At 44.1% G+C, this 23,298-nt stretch overlaps 1 protein-coding gene across 1 annotated transcript; it reads left to right on the top strand.

The window, feature by feature from the left end:
- The first annotated feature begins 19,902 nt into the window (after window positions 1-19,902).
- LOC109777589 (dirigent protein 22-like) lies at window positions 19,903-21,589 on the top strand. The gene is made up of 2 exons (XM_020336206.1): window positions 19,903-20,403; window positions 21,572-21,589. Exons 1-2 carry the CDS (start codon window positions 19,903-19,905, stop codon window positions 21,587-21,589), a joined length of 519 nt encoding a protein of 172 aa, XP_020191795.1.
- Window positions 21,590-23,298: the final 1,709 nt, after the last annotated feature.

The raw sequence follows: 23,298 nt of genomic DNA, 5'->3' as shown, positions 1-23,298 counted from the left end.
GCCGAAGCGGCAGACAGAGGGGAGAGGCGAATCAACGGGCTCGTTGGTGAAGCCTGCGGGGGAGAGTTTGCTCTAACCGCCTAGAGTAGGGGTGGAAAATGAGAGGACGTGTAGAGTGAAGCACAAATATTCATATGACTGGCTAGCATGCACCCCAAGCCTTGACTTTGTTATTGGTACAAAATGACTTAAAGGTGTGATTCCTATGTCCTTGGTACATCAGACTGATTTTTTTGTAGTGTCATAAAACTAGTTACCAACTTACCATATCATTTTAACAAAATAATATAGCTGAAAAAGATAACAATCAAAGTCAACATGTTCTTGCTTCTGGTTTATGCTAGGGTGGGAGACATGCAAGCATTGCAGTATCGCTAGCAACATCATGCATCTAGGATCGATGAGAATAACAATTTCTTCTATATTCATTCTAGCCAAGTCCAAACTGACATAGGATAATCTATATTGTTGAAACAAAGTCATTACTAAAGAACTGACTATCAATGGCACAAAGTTGCTGACATGAAATGATTATATTCAAGAGAACATGGTTTTTTTGTTTGCCAAGTGCTGAGTGTTGGAAATATGCCCTAGAGGCAATAATAAATTGGTTATTATTATATTTCCTTGATCATGATAATCGTTTATTATCCATGCTAGAATTGTATTGATAGGAAACTCAGATACATGTGTGGATACATAGACAACACCATGTCCCTAGTAAGCCTCTAGTTGACTAGCTCGTTGATCAATAGATGGTTACGGTTTCCTGACCATGGACATTGGATGTCGTTGATAACGGGATCACATCATTAGGAGAATGATGTGATGGACAAGACCCAATCCTAAGCCTAGCACAAGATCGTGTAGTTCGTTTGCTAAGAGCTTTTCTAATGTCAAGTATCATTTCCTTAGACCATGAGATTGTGCAACTCCCGGATACCGTAGGAATGCTTTGGGTGTACCAAACGTCATAACGTAACTGGGTGGCTATAAAGGTGCACTACAGGTATCTCCGAAAGTGTCTGTTGGGTTGGCACGAATTGAGACTGGGATTTGTCACTCCGTGTAAACGGAGAGGTATCTCTGGGCCCACTCGGTAGGACATCATCATAATGTGCACAATGTGACCAAGGAGTTGATCACGGGATGATGTGTTACGGAACGAGTAAAGAGACTTGCCGGTAACGAGATTGAACAAGGTATCGGGATACCGACGATCGAATCTCGGGCAAGTACTATACCGGTAGACAAAGGGAATTGTATACGGGATTGATTGAATCCCCGGCATCGTGGTTCATCCGATGAGATCATTGTGGAACATGTGGGAGCCAACATGGGTATCCAGATCCCGCTGTTGGTTATTGGCCGGAGAACGTCTCGGTCATGTCTGCATGGTTCCCGAACCCGTAGGGTCTACACACTTAAGGTTCCATGACGCTAGGGTTATAGGGAATAGATATACGTGGTTACCGAATGTTGTTCGGAGTCCCGGATGAGATCCCGGACGTCACGAGGAGTTTCGGAATGGTCCGGAGGTAAAGATTTATATATGGGAAGTCCTGTTTTGGTCACCGGAAAAGTTTCGGGTGCTATCGATAACGTACCGGGACCACTGGGAGGGTCCCGAGGGTCCACCAGGTGGGGCCACCGGCCCCAGAGGGCTGCGTGGGCCAAGTGTGGGAAGGGACCAGCCCCTAGGTGGGCTGGTGCGCCTCCACAAGGGGCCCAGGGCGCAGGAAAGGGGGGAAGGGGGAAACACCTAGTGGGGCGCCCCCCTCTCTCCCCCTTTGGCCGGCCCCCAAGTCCCATCTAGGGCTGGCCGCACCCCTTGGGGGGGGGACCCTAGATGGGGGCGCAGCCCCTCCCCCTCCCCTATATATAGTGGGGGTTTTGGGGCTGCCATACACATGAGACTTCCTCTCTCTTGGCGCAGCCCTAGCCCTCTCCCTCCTCGTCTCTTGCGGTGCTTGGCGAAGCCCTGCAGGATTGCCACGCTCCTCCATCACCACCACGCCGTCGTGCTGCTGCTGGATGGAGTCTTCCCCAACCTCTCCCTCTCTCCTTGCTGGATCAAGGCGTGGGAGACGTCACCGGGCTGCACGTGTGTTGAACGCGGAGGCGCCGTGGTTCGGCGCTTAGATCAGAATCAACCGCGATCTGAATCGCTACGAGTACGACTCCTTCATCCGCGTTCTTGCAACGCTTCCGCATCGCGATCTACAATGGTATGTAGATGCACTCCCCTTCCCCTCGTTGCTAGATTACTCCATAGATTGATCTTGGTGATGCGTAGAAAATTTTGAATTTCTGCTACGTTACCCAATAGTGGTATCAGAGCCAGGTTTATGCGTAGTTTCTATGCACGAGTAGAACACAAAGTAGTTGTGGGCGTCGATTTTGTCAATTTACTTGCCGTTACTAGTCTTATCTTGATTCGGCGGCATTGTGGGATGAAGCGGCCCGGACCGACCTTACACGTACACTTACATGAGACAGGTTCCACCGACTAACATGCACTAGTTGCATAAGGTGGCTAGCGGGTGTCTGTCTCTCTCACTTTAGTCGGATCGGATTCGATGAAAAGGGTCCTTATGAAGGGTAAATAGAAATTGGCATATCACGTTGTGGTTTTTGCGTAGGTAAGAAACGTTCTTGCTAGAAACCCATAGCAGCCACGTAAAACATGCAACAACAATTAGAGGACGTCTAACTTGTTTTTGTAGGGTATGCTATGTGATGTGATATGGCCAAAAGGATGTGATGAATTATATATGTGATGTATGAGATTGATCATGTTCTTGTAATAGGAATCACGACTTGCATGTAGATGAGTATGACAACCGGCAGGAGCAATAGGAGTTGTCTTAATTTATTGTATGACCTGCGTGTCAATGAAAAACGCCATGTAATTACTTTACTTTATTGCTAACCGTTAGCCATAGTAGTAGAAGTAATAGTTGGCGAGACAACTTCATGAAGACACAATGATGGAGATCATGGTGTCATGCCGGTGACGAAGGTGATCATGCCGCGCCTCGAAGATGGAGATCAAAGGCGCAGGATGATATTGGCCATATCACGTCACTTTATGATTTGCATGTGATGTTTATCATGTTTACATCTTATTTGCTTAGAACGACGGTAGCATAAATAAGATAATCCCTCACTAAAATTTCAAGAGACGTGTTCTCCCTAACTGTGCACCGTTGCGAAGGTTCGTTGTTTTGAAGCACCACGTGATGATCGGGTGTGATAGATTCTAACGTTCGAATACAACGGGTGTTGACGAGCCTAGCATGTACAGACATGGCCTCGGAACACATGCGAAACACTTAGGTTGACTTGACGAGCCTAGCATGTACAGACATGGCCTCGGAACACAAGAGACCGAAAGGTCGAACATGAGTCGTATAGTAGATACGATCAACATGGAGATGTTCACCGATGATGACTAGTCCGTCTCACGTGATGATCGGACACGGCCTAGTTTGACTCGGATCATGTATCACTTAGATGACTAGAGGGATGTCTATCTGAGTGGGAGTTCATTAATCAGATGAACTCAATTATCATGAACATAGTCAAAAGGTCTTTGCAAATTATGTCATAGCTTACGCTTTAGTTCTACTGTTTAAGATATGCTCCTAGAGAAAATTTAGTTGAAAGTTGGTAGTAGCAATTATGCGGACTGGGTCCGTAAACTAAGGATTGTCCTCATTGCTGCACAGAAGGCTTATGTCCTTAATGCACCGCTCGGTGTGCTGAACCTCAGCGTAGTCTGTAGATGTTGCGAAACATCTGACATACATGTTTTTGATGACTACGTGATAGTTCAGTGTGTAATGCTAACGGTTTAGAATTGTGGCACCAAAGACGTTTCGAAACGTCGCAGAACATATGAGATGTTCCGAAGACTGAAATTGGGATTTCAGACTAGTGCCCACGTCAAGAGGTATGAGACCTCTGACAAGTTTCTTAAGCCTGCAGACTAAGGGAGAAAAGCTCAATCGTTGAGCATGTGCTCAGATTGTCTGAGTGCCACAATCGCTTGAATCGAGTGGGAGTTAATCTTCCAGATGAGATAGTGATGGTTCTCCATAGTCACTGCCACCAAGCTATTAGAGCTTCGTGATGAACTATAACATATCAGGGATAGATATGATGATCCTTGAGCAACTCGCGATGTTTGACACTGCGAAAGTAGGAATCAAGAAGGAGCATCAATTGTTGATGGTTAGTAAAACCACTAGTTTCTAGAAGGGCAAGGGCAAAAGGGATACTTCATGAAACAACAAATCATTTGCTGCTCTAGTGGAAAATCCCAAGGTTGAACCCAAACCCGAGACTAAGTGCTTCTGTAATGAGGGGAACGGTCACTGAAGCAAAACTACCCTAGATACTTGGTAGATGAGAAGGCAGGCAAGGTCGACAGAAGTATATTGGATATACATTATATGAATGTGTACTTTACTAGTACTCTTAGCAGCACCAGGGTATTAGATACCGGTTCGGTTGCTAAGTGTTAGTAACTCGAAATAAAAGCTGCGGAATAAACGGAGACTAGCTAAAGGTGAGATGACGATATGTGTTGGAAGTGTTTCCAAGGTTGATGTGATCAAGCATCGCATGCTCCCTCTACCATCGAGATTGGTGTTAAACCTAAATAATTGTTATTTGGTGTTTACGTTGAGCATAGACATGATTGGATTGTGTTGTTCATTTAAGAAGAATAATGGTTACTCTTTTATTTGAATAATACCTTCAATGGTCTTGCACCTAAAATAAATGGTTTATTGAATCTCGATCGTAGTGATACACATGTTCATGCCAAAAGTAATGATAGTACCACATACTTGTGGCACTGCTATTTGAGTCATATTGGGATAAAACGCATGAAGAAGCTCCATGTAGATGGATCTTTGGACTCACTCGTTTTTTGAAAGGATTGAGACATGCGAACCATGTCTATTGGTATATGTGCATGAAGAAACTCCATGCAGATGGATCGTTTGGACTCACTTGATTTTGAATCACTTGAGACATGCAAATCATACCACATGGGCAAGATGACTGAAAGGCCTCGTTTTCAGTAAGATGGAACAAGAGAGCAACTTGTTGGAAGTAATACATTTGATGTGTGCAGTCCAATGAGTGCTGAGGCACGCAGTGGATATCGATATGTTCTTACTTCACAGATGATTTGAGTAGATGCTGAGAATATTTACTTGATGAAACACAGGTCTGAATTATTGAAAGGTTCAAGTAATTTCAGAGTGAAGTTGAAGATCGTCGTGATAAGAGGATAAAATGTCTATGATATGATCATAGAGATATCTGAGTTACGAGTTTGGCACACAATTAAGACATTGTGGAAAGTGTTTCACAATTAATACCGCCTGGAACACCACAGTGTGATGGTGTGTCCGAACATCATAACTGCACCCTATTGGATATGGTGCATACCATGATGTCTCTTATCGAATTACCACTATCGTTTATGGGTTAGGCATTAGAGACAACCGCATTCACTTTAAAAGGGGCACCACGCAATTCCGTTGAGACGACACCGTTTAGAGAAACCTAAGTTGTCATTTCTTAAAAGTTTGGGGCTGCGATGCTTATGTGAAAAAGTTTCAGGCTGATAAGCTCGAACCCAAAGCGGATAAATGCATCTTCATAGAATACCCAAAACAGTTGGGTATACCTCCTATTTCAGATCTGGAAGCAAAAGTAATTGCTTCTAGAAACGAGTCCTTTCTCGAGGAAAAGTTTCTCTCGAAAGAATTGAGTGGGAGGATGGTGGAGACTTGATGAGGTTATTGAACTGTCACTTCAACTAGTGTGTAGCAGGGCACAGGAAGTTGTTCCTGTGGCACCTACACCAATTGAAGTGGAAGCTTATGATAGTGATCATGAAACTTCGGATCAAGTCACTACCAAACCTCGTAGGTCGACAAGGATATGTACTACTCCTGAGTGGTACGGTAATCCTGTCTTAGATATCATGTTGTTAGACAATACTGAACCTACGAGCTATGGAGAAGCGATGGTGGGCCCATATTCCGACAAATGGTTAGAAGCCATGAAATCCGAGATAGGATCCATGTATCAGAACAAAGCATGGACTTTGGTGAACTTGCCCGATGATCGGCAAGCCATTGAGATAAATGGATCTTTAAGAAGAAGACGGACATGGACGGTAATGTTACCGTCTATGAAGCTCGACTTGTGGCAAAGAGTATTTTCACAAGTTCAAGGAGTTGACTATGATGAGATTTTCTCATCCGTAGCGATGCTTAAGTCCATCAGAATCATGTTAGCATTAGCTGCATTTATGAAATCTGGCAGATGGATGTCAAAACAAGTTTCCTTACCAGTTTTCGTAAGGAAAGGTTGTATGTGATACAATCAGAAAGGTTTTGTCGATCCTAAGGATGCTAAAAGGTATGCTAGTTCCAGCGATCCTTCCATGGATTAGAGCAAGCATCTCGGAGTCAGAATATAAGCTTTGATGGAGTGATCAAAGTTTTTGGGTTTATACAAAGTTTGTTAGAAACTTGTATTTACAATAAAGTGAGTGGGAGCGCTACAACATTTCTGATAAGTATATGTGAATGACATATTGTTGATCTGAAATGATGTAAAATTTCTGGAAAGCATAAAGGGTTGTTTGAAAGGAGTTTTTCAAAGGAAGACCTGGATAAAGCTACTTACATATTGGGCATCAAGATCTATAGAGATAGATCAAGACGCCCGATGATACTTTCAAAGAACGCACACCTTGACATGATTTTGAAAGAGTTCAAAATAGATCAGCAAAGAAGGAGTTCTTGGCTGTGTTACAAGGTGTGAGTATTGAGTAAGACTCAAGACCTGACCACAGCAAAAGAGAGAGAAAGGACGAAGGTCGTCGCCTATGCTTTAGACGTAGGCTCTACAGTATGCTATGCTGTGTACCGCACATGAAGTGTGCCTTGCCATGAGTTGGTCAAGGGGTACAATAGTGATCCGGGAATGGATCAGATAACAGCGGTCGAACTTATCCTTAGTATCTAGTGGACTAAGGAATTTTCTCGATTATGGAGGTGAAAAGGAGTTCGTCGTAAAGGGTTACGTCGATGCGAACTTTGACACTAATCCGGATGACTCTGAGTAGTAAACCGGATTCGTATAGTAGAGCAGTTATTTGAAATGGCCCCAAGTAGCGTGTGGTAGCATCCACAAGATGACATAGATATTCGTAAAGCACACACGGATCTGAAAGGTTCAGACCCGTTGACTAATAACCTCTCTCACAAGCATAACATGATCAAACTAGAACTCATTGAGTGTTAATCACATAGTGATGTGAACTAGATTGTTGACTCTAGTAAACTCTTTGGATGTTGGTCACATGGTGATGTGACCTGTCAGTGTTAATCACATGGTGATGTGAACTAGATTATTGACTCTAGTGCAAGTGGGAGACTGTTGGAAATATGCCCTAGAGGCAATAATAAATTGGTTATTATTATATTTCCTTGATCATGATAATCGTTTATTATCCATGCTAGAATTGTATTGATAGGAAACTCAGATACATGTGTGGATACATAGACAACACCATGTCCCTAGTAAGCCTCTAGTTGACTAGCTCGTTGATCAATAGATGGTTACGGTTTCCTGACCATGGACATTGGATGTCGTTGATAACGGGATCACATCATTAGGAGAATGATGTGATGGACAAGACCCAATCCTAAGCCTAGCACAAGATCGTGTAGTTCGTTTGCTAAGAGCTTTTCTAATGTCAAGTATCATTTCCTTAGACCATGAGATTGTGCAACTCCCGGATACCGTAGGAATGCTTTGGGTGTACCAAACGTCATAACGTAACTGGGTGGCTATAAAGGTGCACTACAGGTATCTCCGAAAGTGTCTGTTGGGTTGGCACGAATTGAGACTGGGATTTGTCACTCCGTGTAAACGGAGAGGTATCTCTGGGCCCACTCGGTAGGACATCATCATAATGTGCACAATGTGACCAAGGAGTTGATCACGGGATGATGTGTTACTGAACGAGTAAAGAGACTTGCCGGTAACGAGATTGAACAAGGTATCGGGATACCGACGATCGAATCTCGGGCAAGTACTATACCGGTAGACAAAGGGAATTGTATACGGGATTGATTGAATCCCCGACATCGTGGTTCATCCGATGAGATCATCGTGGAACATGTGGGAGCCAACATGGGTATCCAGATCCCGCTGTTGGTTATTGGCCGGAGAACGTCTCGGTCATGTCTGCATGGTTCCCGAACCCGTAGGGTCTACACACTTAAGGTTCCATGACGCTAGGGTTATAGGGAATAGATATACATGGTTACCGAATGTTGTTCGGAGTCCCGGATGAGATCCCGGACGTCACGAGGAGTTCCGGAATGGTCCGGAGGTAAAGATTTATATATGGGAAGTCCTGTTTTGGTCACCGGAAAAGTTTCGGGTGCTATCGGTAACGTACCGGGACCACCGGGAGGGTCCCGGGGGTCCACCAGGTGGGGCCACCGGCCCCAGAGGGCTGCGTGGGCCAAGTGTGGGAAGGGACCAACCCCTAGGTGGGCTGGTGCGCCTCCACAAGGGGCCCAGGGCGCAGGAAAGGGGGGAAGGGGGAAACCCTAGGCTAAGATGGGCCTAAGGCCCATCTAGTGGGGCGCCCCCCTCTCTGCCCCTTTGGCCGCCCCCCAAGTCCCATCTAGGGCTGGCCGCACCCCTTGGGGGGGGAACCCTAGATGGGGGCGCAGCCCCTCCCCCTCCCCTATATATAGTGGGGGTTTTGGGGCTGCCATACACATGAGACTTCCTCTCTCTTGGCGCAGCCCTACCCCTCTCCCTCCTCGTCTCTTGCGGTGCTTGGTGAAGCCCTGCAGGATTGCCACGCTCCTTCATCACCACCACACCGTCGTGCTGCTGCTGGATGGAGTCTTCCCCAACCTCTTCCTCTCTCCTTGCTGGATCAAGGCGTGGGAGACGTCACCGGGCTGCACGTGTGTTGAATGCGGAGGCGCCGTGGTTCGGCGCTTAGATCGGAATCAACCGCGATCTGAATCGCAACGAGTACGACTCCTTCATCCGCGTTCTTGCAACGCTTCCGCATCGCGATCTACAATGGTATGTAGATGCACTCCCCTTCCCCTCGTTGCTCGATTACTCCATAGATTGATCTTGGTGATGCGTAGAGAATTTTGAATTTCTGCTACGTTACCCAACACTGAGCATATACTATACAAGGAAGGAAGCCTGAGAAACATATATACAATGTGCAAGTACGTACAACATACGTGCTCTGTATCTAAAACCAATCATAAGGCAGTCAATACCGTTTTATATGTCATGTCCTGTAATTAATTAACCTCTCAATGATGCATATCAATGGGTTTAACTGCTTGAATACACAGAGTGGTCGCAAATATTACCTCTTGTATGTGCATATCTTATATGGGGAGCTTGCAAGAACTTTCAATCGTGACACAGCGATCTCTTTTCAATTTGTGCAACTTGAACATGTATCATACCATTGATAGACTTTGGATCGGAGTAGGCTAGTAGATCCGGTGAACCTACCTTCTCCAGCAGTGGATGAACTCGAGCCGGAGGCCATCGTGGAGCTGGGGTGCACGGCGATGGCGGAGGGTGGGCGAGGTGGAGGTGGAGCTTCCCGTGAGCACCGCGCTAACCCTAGATCGGTAGGGATTGTAGGTGGGGATTGTGGCAGCGATTAACCTCGTAAGTCATGCCCTGGCCCCCACCTCTGTTTATATAGTGCGGGTCACAGGGGCCCACCAACCATGGTTTGGTTGGGCGCCCCCGATCAGGGCGCGAGTCAGGGGCCCGTTCGACCCGTTGGGTTCGAACGGGAAAGAGATCAACCTAACATTCTCCCCCTTGATCTCAACTTTACTTTTAACTTTATACTTTCTAGTTTATTTATTTTATCACGTATTGGTACATAGAGCATGTTTCATCGTCACAGCTTAATTGCCGATAGAATCATACAGCTACAACATACGTTATGTTCAGAAACAAATTCTGTTCCTTTTGGGCCTATCCAGGAATCATAAGGCTTTCCCTTAAACCCATGCCGGCTAAGTGTTCCTTGAACACATTGGGTGGTAAGCCTTTCGTTAGCGGATCCGCAAGCATATCCTTTGTCCTTATATGCTCGAGACTTATAGTTTGATCCTGGATTTTATCTTTCACAACATAATACCTTATCTCTATTGTTTTGGCAGCATTACTCGACTTGTTGTTGTGAGCATAGAATACTGCGGGCTGGTTATCACAGTACATCTTTAGTGGTTTGTGAATGCAATCTACCACTTTCAAGTCGGGTGCAAATTTCTTTAGCCATATTGCCTGCCCCGTGGCTTCGAAGCATGCTATGAATTCTGCATACATCGTGGATGATGCAACTATCGACTGTTTGGAGCTTTTCCACGAAATAGCTCCCCCAGCGAGGGTGAATATGTATCCTGACGTGGATTTTCTATCATCTCTGTCCCCCGCAAAATCTGCGTCTGAATACCCTTTTATCTCTAGGGAATCACTTCTCCTGTATATTAGCATGTAGTCCTTCGTGCCTTGCGCATAACGCAATGCTTTCTTTACCATCTTCCAGTACTCTAGGCCTGGATTCTCTTGATATCTACCGAGTACCCCAGTGATAAAAGCTAAGTCAGGGCGAGTGCACACTTGTGCATACTGTAAGCTGCCAACTGCCGAAGCATATGGTACTGCTTTCATTTGATCGATCTCATACTGGTTCTTGGGACATTGGAATTTCCCAAAACTATCGCCCTTGACTATTGGAGCAGGTGTGGCTTTACTCGCATGCATATTATACTTTTTAAGAATCTTTTCTAAATATGCTTCTGAGATAGTCCTAAGACTCCATTGTTCCTATCTCGGTGAATTTCTATACCCAAAACATATGATGCTTCACCAAGATCTGTTATGTCAAAATTTGAGGATAAGTATTTCTTTGTTTCTTGTAGTAGACTAACATCACTACTAGCAAGCAGGATATCATCCACATACAAGATTAGGAAAATATATTTCCCATTTTTAAACATTGCATAAATGCAATTATCCTCAATATTTTCTTTAAATCCAAAACTTTTAATCGTTTGATTAAACTTTAGATACCACTGCCGAGAGGCTTGTCTTAATCCATAAATGGATTTCTTCAGGCGGCATCCCATATTTTCCTTGCCTTCCATGATAAAATCCTTGGGTTGTTTCATGTAGACCTTTTCTTTTAAATCACCATTCAGAAATGTCGTCTTAACATCCATTTGATGTAACTCTAAATCAAAATGAGCAACTAATGCCATTATGATTCTGAAGGAATCCTTACACGAGACTGGAGAAAATGTCTCATTGTAATCTATCCCTTCTCTTTGTGTAAATCCTTTTGCCACGAGTCGTGCTTTATACTTTTCTATATTCCCTTTAGAGTCATACTTAATTTTGTAGACCCATTTACAGCCTACTGTTTTGGCTCCTTTGGGAATTTCCTCTAAGTCCCAAACATCTTTGGAACTCATTGATTTCATCTCGTCTTCCATTGCCTTCATCCACTTCGATGAATGAGGGCTTCTCATGGCTTCTTCATATGAGGTGGGATCTTTTTCCATATGAACCATTTCTGTGTTATAAACTTTAAAGTCAGTAGAAATAGCTGACTTTCTTGGTCTTGTAGGCCTTCTAAGGGCCTCAGTTTCTGGCACATTTTGTGCCTCAACTTCTGGCACTTCTTCTAAAATTTGCTGTTGCACCTCCCTTTCATGCTCAACAACGGGTTCAGTCGGCTCCTGACGGACAGGTTCCGGGTCTTCCCCCATAGCTGTCATGGGTGGAGTTGCAACTGGTAGTGAGAAAAATGGCTCCTGAATCATCGGATTAGGTGCATGCACCCTCTTCTCCTCAAGATCAATTTTTCGAGCTACCAAGCTCCCCCTCATCATTTCGTCCTCTAAGAAGACTGCATGTCTCGTTTCTACAAACTTTGTATATCTGTCAGGGCAGTAGAAACGAAAACCTTTTGATCTGTCTGGATAGCCAATGAAGTGGCAACTTACTGTTTTGGGATCTAACTTTGCAATGTTCGGATTAAACATTTTGGCCTCAGCAGGGCACCCCCACACCCTGAAGTGTTGTAGGGAGGGCATCCTTCCTGTCCATAGCTCGTACGGTGTTTTGGGCACCGACTTGCTTGGTACTCTATTGAGAATGTGAATGGCGGTTTTAAGCGCCTCCATCCATAATCCCAATGGCAAGTTGGAATAACTCATCATGCTGCGCACCATATCCATAAGGGTACGGTTGCGCCTTTCAGCTACTCCATTTTGCTGAGGCTCGCCCGGCATTGAATACTGGGCTACTATGCCAGTCTCCTGCAAGAACTTCGCAAAAGGTCCAGGGACTTGGCCATATGGAGTGTGTCGACCGTAGTACTCTCCCCCACGGTCGGACCTTACTATCTTTATTCTTTTATCGTGCTGATTTTCAACTTCAGCTTTCAATATTTTAAATTTATCCAACGCTTCCGATCTTTCTTTGATTGGATAAATATAACCATAGCGAGAGTAATCATCTGTGAATGTTATGAACGAGTCATATCCATCCACACTTTTCACCGGAAATGGTCCACAAATATCAGTGTGAATGATTTCTAGTGTGCCTGTGCTATGGATTGCACCTTTTTTGATTTATTTTACGTACTTTCCTTTAACGCAATCTATGCATTGTTCTAAGTCTGAAAATTCTAACGGAGGAAGAATTTCACTTTTGACTAATCTTTCTATTCTCCCCTTCGAAATATGGCCCAAGCGACAGTGCCATAATTTCGATGAGTCAAATGTTCTTTTTCTTTTCTTTTGTTCTTTATCCGACGCGGAAACATGTTCTTTCACATTGCAAACGGAATAAACTTTTTCACGAAGTGATAACAAATAAAGCTCATCATGTAGTAAAGCATCACCCACATAAGCATTATTTAACCAAATGGCACACTTGCCATGTCCAAAATAACATTCATAATTATCTTTGTCCAAGCAAGAAACACTTATTAAGTTTCTATGACATGATGGAACAAATAAAACATCTCTAAGTAGAAGATTGAATCCATCAGCTAACTCCAAGGAGATATCACCGACAGCTTCAACTTCTGCTTCAACTCCGTTCGCCACTTCAATGCGTCTTTCGCTTCTTAGCGTAGTCCGCGTCGAATGGAATCCCTGTAAAGAATTTGCAACATGAACAGTTGCTCCTGAGTCAATCCACCAAGTGGATTTTGAAAACTGTGCATACAGGGATCCATTTACAAATGAAACTATATTGTTACCTCTTTTTGCCATGATTGACTTTAGCCAATCAGGACAGTCTTTCTTGTAATGCCCGGTCTTCTTACAGTGGAGACAAGTGTCTTTGTCCACTGAGAAAGGCTGTTGCTGACGCTGATGCTGATAGGAAGCTTTTCCTTGTGGCTTTGAAGGAGAACTTTTGTTGTTTTGATTGTAATTCTTTCTTTTGTGACCCTGCACATAGTTGAGTGTACCACCATGTGAGGCTTTGAGTCTCTCCTCTTCTTGGACACACATTGCTATTGTCTTTTCAATGTCCCATGTTCCAGGTGACATATTGTAATTCACAACAAAAGCTTCAAACTCCTTCGGCAGTGAAGCCATGACAAGGTGGACCAGGAGCGTTGGTTTGATCTCCAGATCCGCATCCATGGGCTTGAGCTTTGCTGCCATATTGCTCATCCTGAGGATGTGCTCTCTTATGCCATGACTACCACCTGTGTAGCGTTCTGTCACCAGTTGCTCTCACCTAGGTGGCATATATCTTTGAAGAGCCAGTGAACTGGCTCTTTATCTTTGAGAGCAACTCCCCTGCGGAAGTGCACTCTGCAATGGAGCCCACAATGACGCTCTCAATTGTGTTCTTTATAAAGGCCATGCATTTTTTGTTTGTATTGACCCACTTTTGGTTATCTATGAGGTAGGACTGCTCCAAAGGAGCATAGTCCCCTTTCTTTTTAGCCCATGCAGCATCATCATCAGTGGCCTCTCTTACTGGCTCTGTGGGTCTGACCGGCTGTGGTTTCTCCACAACCCAGTCAAGATCAGCACAAACAAACGCCAGTTCAACTTTCTTCCTCCACTCAGTGTGGTTGTCACCTCTGAGTGTCGGAACTTCTTTTAGGCAACTCATCAAGTGAAAGCCTCCTGAAATCACAATTTAAGTGACATCAATATAACAATCATATGTATTAATCTAACGTTGGTCAAATTAAACCTATAATTGTCTATGCAATTAAATCTATATTACCGTTGGGCAAAAATTAGAAATAAATGCACCTTTAAATTTCAATAATAAAACATGATCATGTTATTAACAACGTTGGTCATAAAAATAACATAATCATATTCATTTTAATAATCACTTTAACATGCTCTTAAAAACTTAATACTATGTAAACTTTTATTTTCTTTGTAAAAGAGCACTATTAATTATTTACACAGCGGAAACACATGAATAAAAAATTCATGAACTTTTTACTTTTACTTTTTAGAGTCATTTTCTGTTAGCTTTTCTATTTTCTAAACAAAAAATTTCGTTGGAAAAAAAATTGCATAGAAAAACTATTAAATCTGCCCAAAATCTGGAAAAAATCTGCAGCAGCAACGGCGTGCGGCTAAGGCCTCGGCCCAGCGCGCGGCCCAGCCGGCCTGGACCCAGCGTGCCCGCGGCGGCTGGCCACGGCCCAGCGGCGACTGCGCCCGGCCTCCACTTTCGGCCCGAAAAAGCCCGTGGCCAGCTAGGGTTTCATCGCAGCCGTTGGATGCAATCGGACGGACGCGCGTGCATCTCGGCAGCACAAAAACGCCCAGCCGGCCTCACCGCCTGAACCCTAGCCTCATTTTGCTTCTCCTCTCGCACGCGCCGCTCGTCTCTCTGTCGGCCGGTCCGGTCGCGCCGGTCGCCGGCGACAGCGTCGACGGCCACAGCGCCACGCCGCTCTTCCCCTTGCTCCTCCTGCTCTCCCCCATCCACAGCTTCCTAATGGACCGAGAGAGAGGCAGAGAGGTGCGGGGCTTTCTCGATGCGGCGGGTTGGGGCCGCGCCGGTCGCCGGTGACGGCGTCGAGCGGCCACGGCGGCACGCGAGCCTGCTCTTGTTCCCCTTCCTCTCTTTCTCTTTCCCTTTCTCTGTTTCACCCATCCCCCACCTTCCTTTTTTAGAGAGAGAGAGAGCCGTGAGCTGCAGTGCGCGATACGGCGGCGCCCTCCCTGTCCCCTTTGCCGGTGTGCGCGAGCACCTCGATGGTGAACGTGCCGCCGTCAAACGGCTCGGTGGCGGTGCCAGTACTTTGCCCCTGTGGGGGGTGGTTCTTCGTCCCTGTCGCCTCGGCTTGTCGATGCGCGACGGGATCGAGAGGAACAGGCGCGGCCTTACGGCGGCGCTCTTTTCTTCTTTGCCCTTCTAGGGTTCTTTGGGAGAGGGAAACTTTTTTCTTTTTCTGTTTTTGTTTCTTTGTACCGAAATCAACTAGCCCGATCTGGCTGATACCATTGATAGACTTTGGATCGGAGTAGGCTAGTAGATCCGGTGAACCTACCTTTTCTAGCAGTGGATGAACTCGAGCCGGAGGCCATCGTGGCGCTGAGGTGCACGGCGATGGCGGAGAGTGGGCGAGGTGGAGGTGGAGCTTCCCGTGCGATGGCGGAGAGTGGGCGAGGTGGAGGCGGAGCTTCCCGTGCGATGGCGGAGAGTGGGCGAGGTGGAGGTGGAGCTTCCCGTGAGCACCGCGCTAACCCTAGATCGGTAGGGATTGTAGGTGGGGATTGTGGCAGCGATTAACCTCGTAAGTCATGCCCTGGCCCCCACCTCTGTTTATATAGCACGGGTCACAGGGGCCCACCAACCATGGTTTGGTTGGGCGCCCCCGATCAGGGCGCGAGTCAGGGGCCCGTTCGACCCGCTGGGTTCGAACGGGAAAGAGATCAACCTAACAACCATATCCACATCAGATATTTCAATTCTTTTGGCCAATTGGAATGAGGTCAATTGTTTTGTTTCTTAATGCCATCAAGCATTTATATTTCAAGGCATGCTTATCTGGTCTATTTTCTCTTGCCTTTGAAGAAAACATGAAGTACTAGATGAAGCAAGAGAAATAATAGAGGGTAATATGTATGACGCAAAGTTGTGATGACTAATTTCTTAGAACTATTCACGCTAGCTTTTGTGGAAAACCGTTGTGTGATGTTTTCATGCAGTTTAGACATTATCATGCATTTCTAGTTCCTATGTACTCATGCTTATGTGTGTACCATTCATTGTTGCAGGGGCGGGCACTTCTATTTATACCGTCAACTGGTTTCATTTTTCTTTCAGCTGAGTGTGTGTGTCAATGAGCTTATTTACTTGCTCTTCACCCTGTTATTACTCATCTGTACTAGTGCATTTACAATGTTTAGTAGTATGTGAGAGATTGGAGGATACCAACATGCTAGAGAGTAGGCTTTTCTTACAAAGACGCAACCAGCCACACCTTCCTCTGTGACACAATAGATGAGAGCCGACATGAAGCTATAGGAGCACCGATGTTTTCAATGAGGAGAACTTGCTTGAAAAATGAGGGAAAAAAGAGAGTGTATTGGTGCCAATTTCTGTATGCGAGGGTCATGTAGCCGAGGATAGGTTAAACAAGACCCGCTGCGCCGTTGCTGCAACAGAAATACATAACATGTGGCTAATTAAGTTTAGACAAAAATGCTGGGTTGTACGTTTTGGGTTGAATCCATTTCCTTGTCTATTGTATTATTTTTGAGAATACGGTTGAAACAGGCATTTGCCCTGCTTTTTTTAAGAAAACACCCACTTTATTAATTGGAAATAATGGTTACATCGTCTGTAATAAGAGGTATAATATTCTCTGTAGGCCCTTAAACCAATCTCTAGTTACAGAAAATTTCGCTAGCCTAGCAAGTTCACGAGCAACCTTATTAGCTATCCTATTACAATGTTCAGATCTAGTTAAAGAAAAATCACATGCCATGAAGTAACAAGCATCGAAGACTACCGCTGCCGCCGCTCCCGCAGATTGTCCTCCATTCTTCATTGTTTCAATGACTTCCATATTGTGGCATTTGCCCCACTTTATACATAAAGCATCACAACCAAGTTATAGTGCCGAACGGTATAGGATAGTGAGGTAGCCCTCTTACAAAAGCAAATCCTGGGATAATCGGACACCACAAACACACGTGACCATGATGCCGAAAGATAGCATATTTTTCATGCAAGTTTTTAATACATTATGAATCATCTTTATAAAAAAAAATTGAGAACAGGTCATTATGATTGTCAATGTTAAGCATATTTGTATAATACCCTTTTTTCAATTTACTACACATGCTCGTTTTGTCTTAAGTCAAACTTTTTAAAATTGTATTGAGCTTATAGAAAAGAATTGGCATTCACAATACCAAGTTTTTCTTCCATTTTATTTCTTCTTAGGGTAATACCAACGCACCTAATTCATTCTTCCTTAGAAAATTTCTGTTTTTATTGGTTTAAGTTTAACTTTTTTACTAGCAACAAATTTTCTTTAACCAGATTGTTGTGTTGATCTTACACACCTTAAATCATGTGGTTTAAGAATATTGTATAAATCTGATATGACCAATGTAATTTATTTTGTAATTTTAATTAAAAAATTATAGTGGTTACTAAAATAAAAGGCTAGGCTAGAATTGGTGTTTTAATTCCCACTTTTGTGTGCATGTTTACACTAGTTTTGCACTTGTTTACACTTGTTCTTGCACAATACCAAATTGTGCAAGTTTTTTAATATATTCAGAATCCTCTTTGTAAGAAATAAGTTTGACAATGAGTCTTTATGATAGTCGATGTTGGGCATATTTACCTCTTCCTATTATTTTTACTCCCATATTGTTTTTGTCTTAAAGTAAAAATAATTAAGTTATATCGAGCTTATATAAAAAAATTGACATTCACGGTGCCATGTTTCTTTCCATTTTATTTCTTCTTCAGGGTAATACCAATGCCCGTAATTCATTCTACCTTAGAAAATTCCCTTTTTTGTTTTTATTTTGTTTAAGGTTTTCCTACTGCAGCGAATTTTGTTTAACAAGGTCGTTGTGCTGATCTTAATTCCGCACCTTAAAGCCCGTAGTGTCAGAATATTGTGGAAATTCCATATGAGCAATGTAATTTATTGTGTGATTTTAATTAAAAAGCTAGTATCACGATTTTCAAACTGTGACTATCTTGGTAGAAACAACTTTGGCTTGAAACATTTAAGATATATAGCTCAGTGTTCGTAACCATGGACGAACTGTTTTTTGCTACCTTTCGGTATTTATCTAAGTTAAATTGGCTTGCACATTACTAGCTGTCAGCTCACTTACTCACTGCCTTCTTTTCTTCTATAAGAAAAACAACACAGCCACACACACGGGCTTCACGACGGGCACGACATGCCGCCGCGCTTCTGCCTGCTAGTGGGAAATAAGAGAGGGTGATACGCATGCTGCAAAATTGTGATGACTAATTTCTCCAAAATGGCCATATTGGCTTTTGTGGGGAACAATTGTGTGATGTGCTCACTCACGTTAGGCTTTAATTATCATGCACATATGCACCAGAGTTCCCATGTACTCATGCTTATATGTGTGTATCATTCCCTGATGCAGGAACCAAAGCTTCTATATATACAATATATACCTTCCACTGTTTACATCTCGTAGCTGAGAGTGTGTGTCAATGAGCTAGCTAATATAGCTAGCAACCAATCTGTGTGCTTGGTTACTTATTCTCGATCATGTTATTATTCAGAGGTACTAGCATAGCATGCATAGAATATTTAGTTATGTGAGAGATTGGAGGATACCAACATGATAGCAAGCAGACTTCTACCGTGGAGAGATGTTAAATATCTGTCCACCCACTGTGTTCTCACAGCTCAACCAGCGACATCCACTTCTCACCAGCTGTAGCCCAAGTGAATACCTCATGGTTCATGTTGGCTTGGCAGAAGCACTTCCCAGAAGCGCTTCTCAATTAATCGGGCGTTGTTTGGACCCGAGTAGAATCCCAAACAAACCCACATCTCGTTCATCCACTCTCCGGCTAGACCTAAAGCCTGCTGACCAGCCAAGCTGGCTGGGCTTGGCGAACAAGAAGTGTCAGGGCGGCTCGGCTCACTGGAACACAACTGAACATGATTTGTTGCTAAAAAGAACAGAACATGATTTGAGCCGTTTATCCCTTCTTTTACTTATATTTATTGGATTTACTTTTTAGTTCCGGTTTTTACGAAATGGAGACAGGGCCACACCCTGTTGACCGGGAAAAATATATACTCCTCCGAAGTGTCGCAGTTTTGTACTGAGGTTAGGGCGTAATATATTATGTGCATCTTCATTCAATAAAATAAATAAAATCTATGAAAAAATACCCCAGGATCTAAACAAAACACTAACTTCATGATGGTTGCAAAGGTGGTCGACCAGATGGTCAGAGCAGCAGACAACATTGCTTACAAAGCTAAATAATGCTTATTTTTTAAATTATATAAAATGAATGTCCTAATTAATTTGTTAGTTGTGTAATTAAGCTACATATATACGGGCATGCAGGTCTACTGTTAGCCTGCAGGTCATACTCAGACACAGTCCGTCAACGGGCCATGAAGATTATGAGCAAGCTGAATCCATCGGCAGCTGCGTTGCACACCTCAGCTGAAATATCAGTTGCTAGTTGCTATACTTGCTTGTCTCAAAAAAGAAAAGTTGCTTTACTTGCTACACGTTCTGAATTCTGATCACCATGACCCGCTCCTCGCCGTCGCTGTTCCTCCTCCTCCTGCTGGCCTTGTGGACGGCGCCCTACCTCGCAGCGCGCGCCGGCACCGGCGCCAGCGACCACGGCCTCACCCACATCCACCTGTACATGCCGCTGGGCGCCGACGCGACGTTCGGGGCGGTCGGCGTGCTCGACGACGAGCTGCGCGACGGGCCGGACGCGGGGAACTCGTCGCTCGTCGGCCGGTACCAGGGCCTCTTCGTCAGCGCGGGGCTCGTGAGCCCGCCGGGCGCGCAGTCGGCGATCAACCTCGTCTTCACGGCCGGCGAGCATCGCGGCAGCACGCTGGCCATGCTGGGGCCCATGCTGAGCTTCACGAGCGCCATCGAGCGCGCCGTGGTGGGCGGCACCGGCGCCTTCAGGATGGCGCGCGGGTACTGCGTCATGACGCCCGCCGGCAGCCCCACGCTACGAGGTCGACCTGTTCCTGGACATGTACCATGCCTGATCGATGTGTGCCTGTTGGTTTGTGTGCGTACGGTGCTATCGTGTACGTTGGTAAATATATTTTCAATTATATTAGTGTTCAAATGTTCTTGAAACCCCAACAAAAAATGCATTCAACTACTGAGCATATATGCTGTACATGGAAGCAAAGCCTCGCAAACATGCAGCGTGTAAGTATGTACTGTTGGAAAGTAAAACTAGAGACAATAGACATAATGTAAAGTGAAGGGTTGTCCTTATTGATGATTGAGTACAAGCATATATAGCCCCGAGGGGATGCATCCAACAGACGCGATGGTCCGAAGAGACACGAGCGAACAGTCATGTCCCTCGTACATGGCGGTTAGGGATAGTGGAGATTCTCCATAATTAACACATGGGTTAATTAAACTCAACATGTACAATGTACATGCTCTAGATAGCAAACGCACTTTATGCGGAACAGTTCTGATGACTAAAATTCTCAGAACTAACAGTTGTGGCTTCTATGCAAAACAGTTGCGTGATGTGCTCATGCAATTTAGACTTCATCATGCATCTCGAGTCCCTATGTACACATGCATGCTTATATGTGTGTACCATTCATTATTGCAGAGCTGAAACCTTCTATATATACCTTCCACCGATTCCACTTGCTAGCTGAATGAGCATCAATGAGCTAGCTATCTAGGTGGTAACCAATCTTTGTGCTTGCCGAGTTATTCTCCACCATATTTCATTAGTATTATTATGTTTACAATGTTCAATATGTGAGAGATTGGAGGATACCAACTTGTTAGCAAGCATGCTTCTCTAGGATAGGCCTAGCCAACATGCCATATTTCCGCACCTCCCTCTGCAACGCAATAGGCGAGAGATGAGTTGAACCTATCAGACCGCCACCATTTTCAGCGAGGGGAACCACCTATATTTGTAATGAACTCAGATCATGCATCACCAAAAATGAATGCTCGCGAAAAGAAGTGGCAAGAGATAATGTACTGGGTGCTAATTCCGTTGGTGGGAGTCATGTACCCCAAGGACATTGCCAATAGCCATCCATGTTGAAACAATAGTCGGGACGACATTCGAGCCATGGTTCGCCGTGCCATGATGTGCGTCCCCATTACTACCGCTCAAGTTCAAATAAACTGATTTTGCATCCCTATTACTACCGCTCAGTTCTGATAATGACTTTTTATTGCAGGGTTTGGAGGTGGACTAATCAATATAACCAACATTTGCAACGGAAAAAGCTTGCTGAAATCTATGAGGGCCAAACTGAGCTTCTTGCTCAACCCGGTGAACCCCAAATAACACAAACAGTTGCAGAGGCCCTATCGGGGGTGACCGCCAAGTTGAGAAGACGACCGAGATACTTGCTGGAAATAAGGATGGCATGGTCCACATGTGGGCCCAACACCGTAGGTGAGTAGAAATCTCAAATCATGCCAGAGTTGGGCTTTTTTTCTCACCTTTTCTGGAACCTGACTGCATGGTCAATGCCAAGTCCAGATGCTGTAAGAATGCAAGTTTTGGGTAATCATAGGCTTATCAATTGCATGTTTTGTAAGGAACCTGAGATGAGTTCCCTGAACTTCTGTTTATTTTCCTCAAGGATTCCCTTGCGGCTTCTACAGGCACCTGATCACACTTCAGTAAATGCATGCTCCAGAATTATTATCTACTTTTGCAAATTAGTTTGTTGGTTTTGCAGTTTTTGAATGCATAGTCCAGGAGGCAACAAATATCACACAGAACACTTAAGACGTGAATAGCAAACAGACGAGGCAATATGTTGGTAAACAAGAAGCACAAGCAAGGCCAACTAATTTGTTAGCATCCTAGGATGGAAGTCCTTTATTTCTGCAGTTCTGCTCTTTGCAGAAGTGCTATATGATAGGGGCCAACCGGCAATAAAACGAGATTCTTTACAATATTATATAGAAGAAATGTCAATACTTTGTACTAACGTATTTTTTTAAATGATTTTATCTCCCTGTAAAATATGAGTGAAACAATTAAATATCTTTGTTTGTGCTCTTGGACATACAAAAAGACAAATGCTACTGATAGTGTATTAAGTAGGTAAAATTGCCACTAGCACAACTTGATGCAATCACCATTTGATTGTGAAATTTTAGCACACAAAAAAGGAAGCGACTGACTACAGTTAAAACCAACCCACACAGTAACTACAAAAATAATTAGAAACAACTTATGTTAGTTCATGTTCAACTCAAATTTTAGTTATATGATATACCACACAGAGAAAAACCAAGGATTTAAGGCTATGAGTAACGTATTTTTCTGTGAAGCAGTGGGAATTGAGCAACTATCTTACGTTCTTAACAATTTGTGTTTGTAATGAAAATAGAGACTGACAAGGCACTCTCTCTTCCCCTTTCTGCCTGTTTTACATTAGATGTTCTACATGTCTCTCTTTCTCCAAACAGATATTAACTTCAGTCTCACTTTGGGAGGTCTTTAGCTCAATTGCTTAAGCTGAACCTGTGTCAGCTTAGCTTCAAACAGATCATGGTTACTGAATCGGCCTCAAAATCTTGTTCCTCCGCAGAAGTGAAAGATGAAGATGCTGCAATCGCAGCTGTGATTGATGCAGCTGAACTCAAATGGTTAGAATACAACATTTCCTTCTCTCGCATATATCAGCACCTAGATTATTTGGTACCCTCTCCAATGATCATATTTAATGGCGCATTGCATGTAGGGAAGAGCAGTCATCTAAGAGAGGACAAGCTGCTGGAAGGTTTACATCAGGACACCATAATGATAAAAAAAATATGTGTCTTCAGTGTCAAGTTCTTTTGAGTTATGATTATGCTAGCAGATAGTCTGAAAAGATTCTCTTAAAAGATCAAAGCCATTGTTATGATGAAAACGAGTGTGTAGGCGTTCATGCTTTGCTAAGAC

This window comes from Aegilops tauschii, chromosome 5 (assembly GCF_002575655.3).
Source record: "Aegilops tauschii subsp. strangulata cultivar AL8/78 chromosome 5, Aet v6.0, whole genome shotgun sequence".
Lineage (NCBI taxonomy): Eukaryota > Viridiplantae > Streptophyta > Magnoliopsida > Poales > Poaceae > Aegilops > Aegilops tauschii.
Note: the sequence above shows the minus strand (reverse complement) of the source record. Positions and strands in the feature narration are given on the sequence as shown.

Coding starts and splice junctions, on each gene's coding strand:
- LOC109777589 (XM_020336206.1), top strand. CDS start 19,903: ATGACCCGCTCCTCGCCGTCGCTGTTCCTCCTCCTCCTGCTGGCCTTG.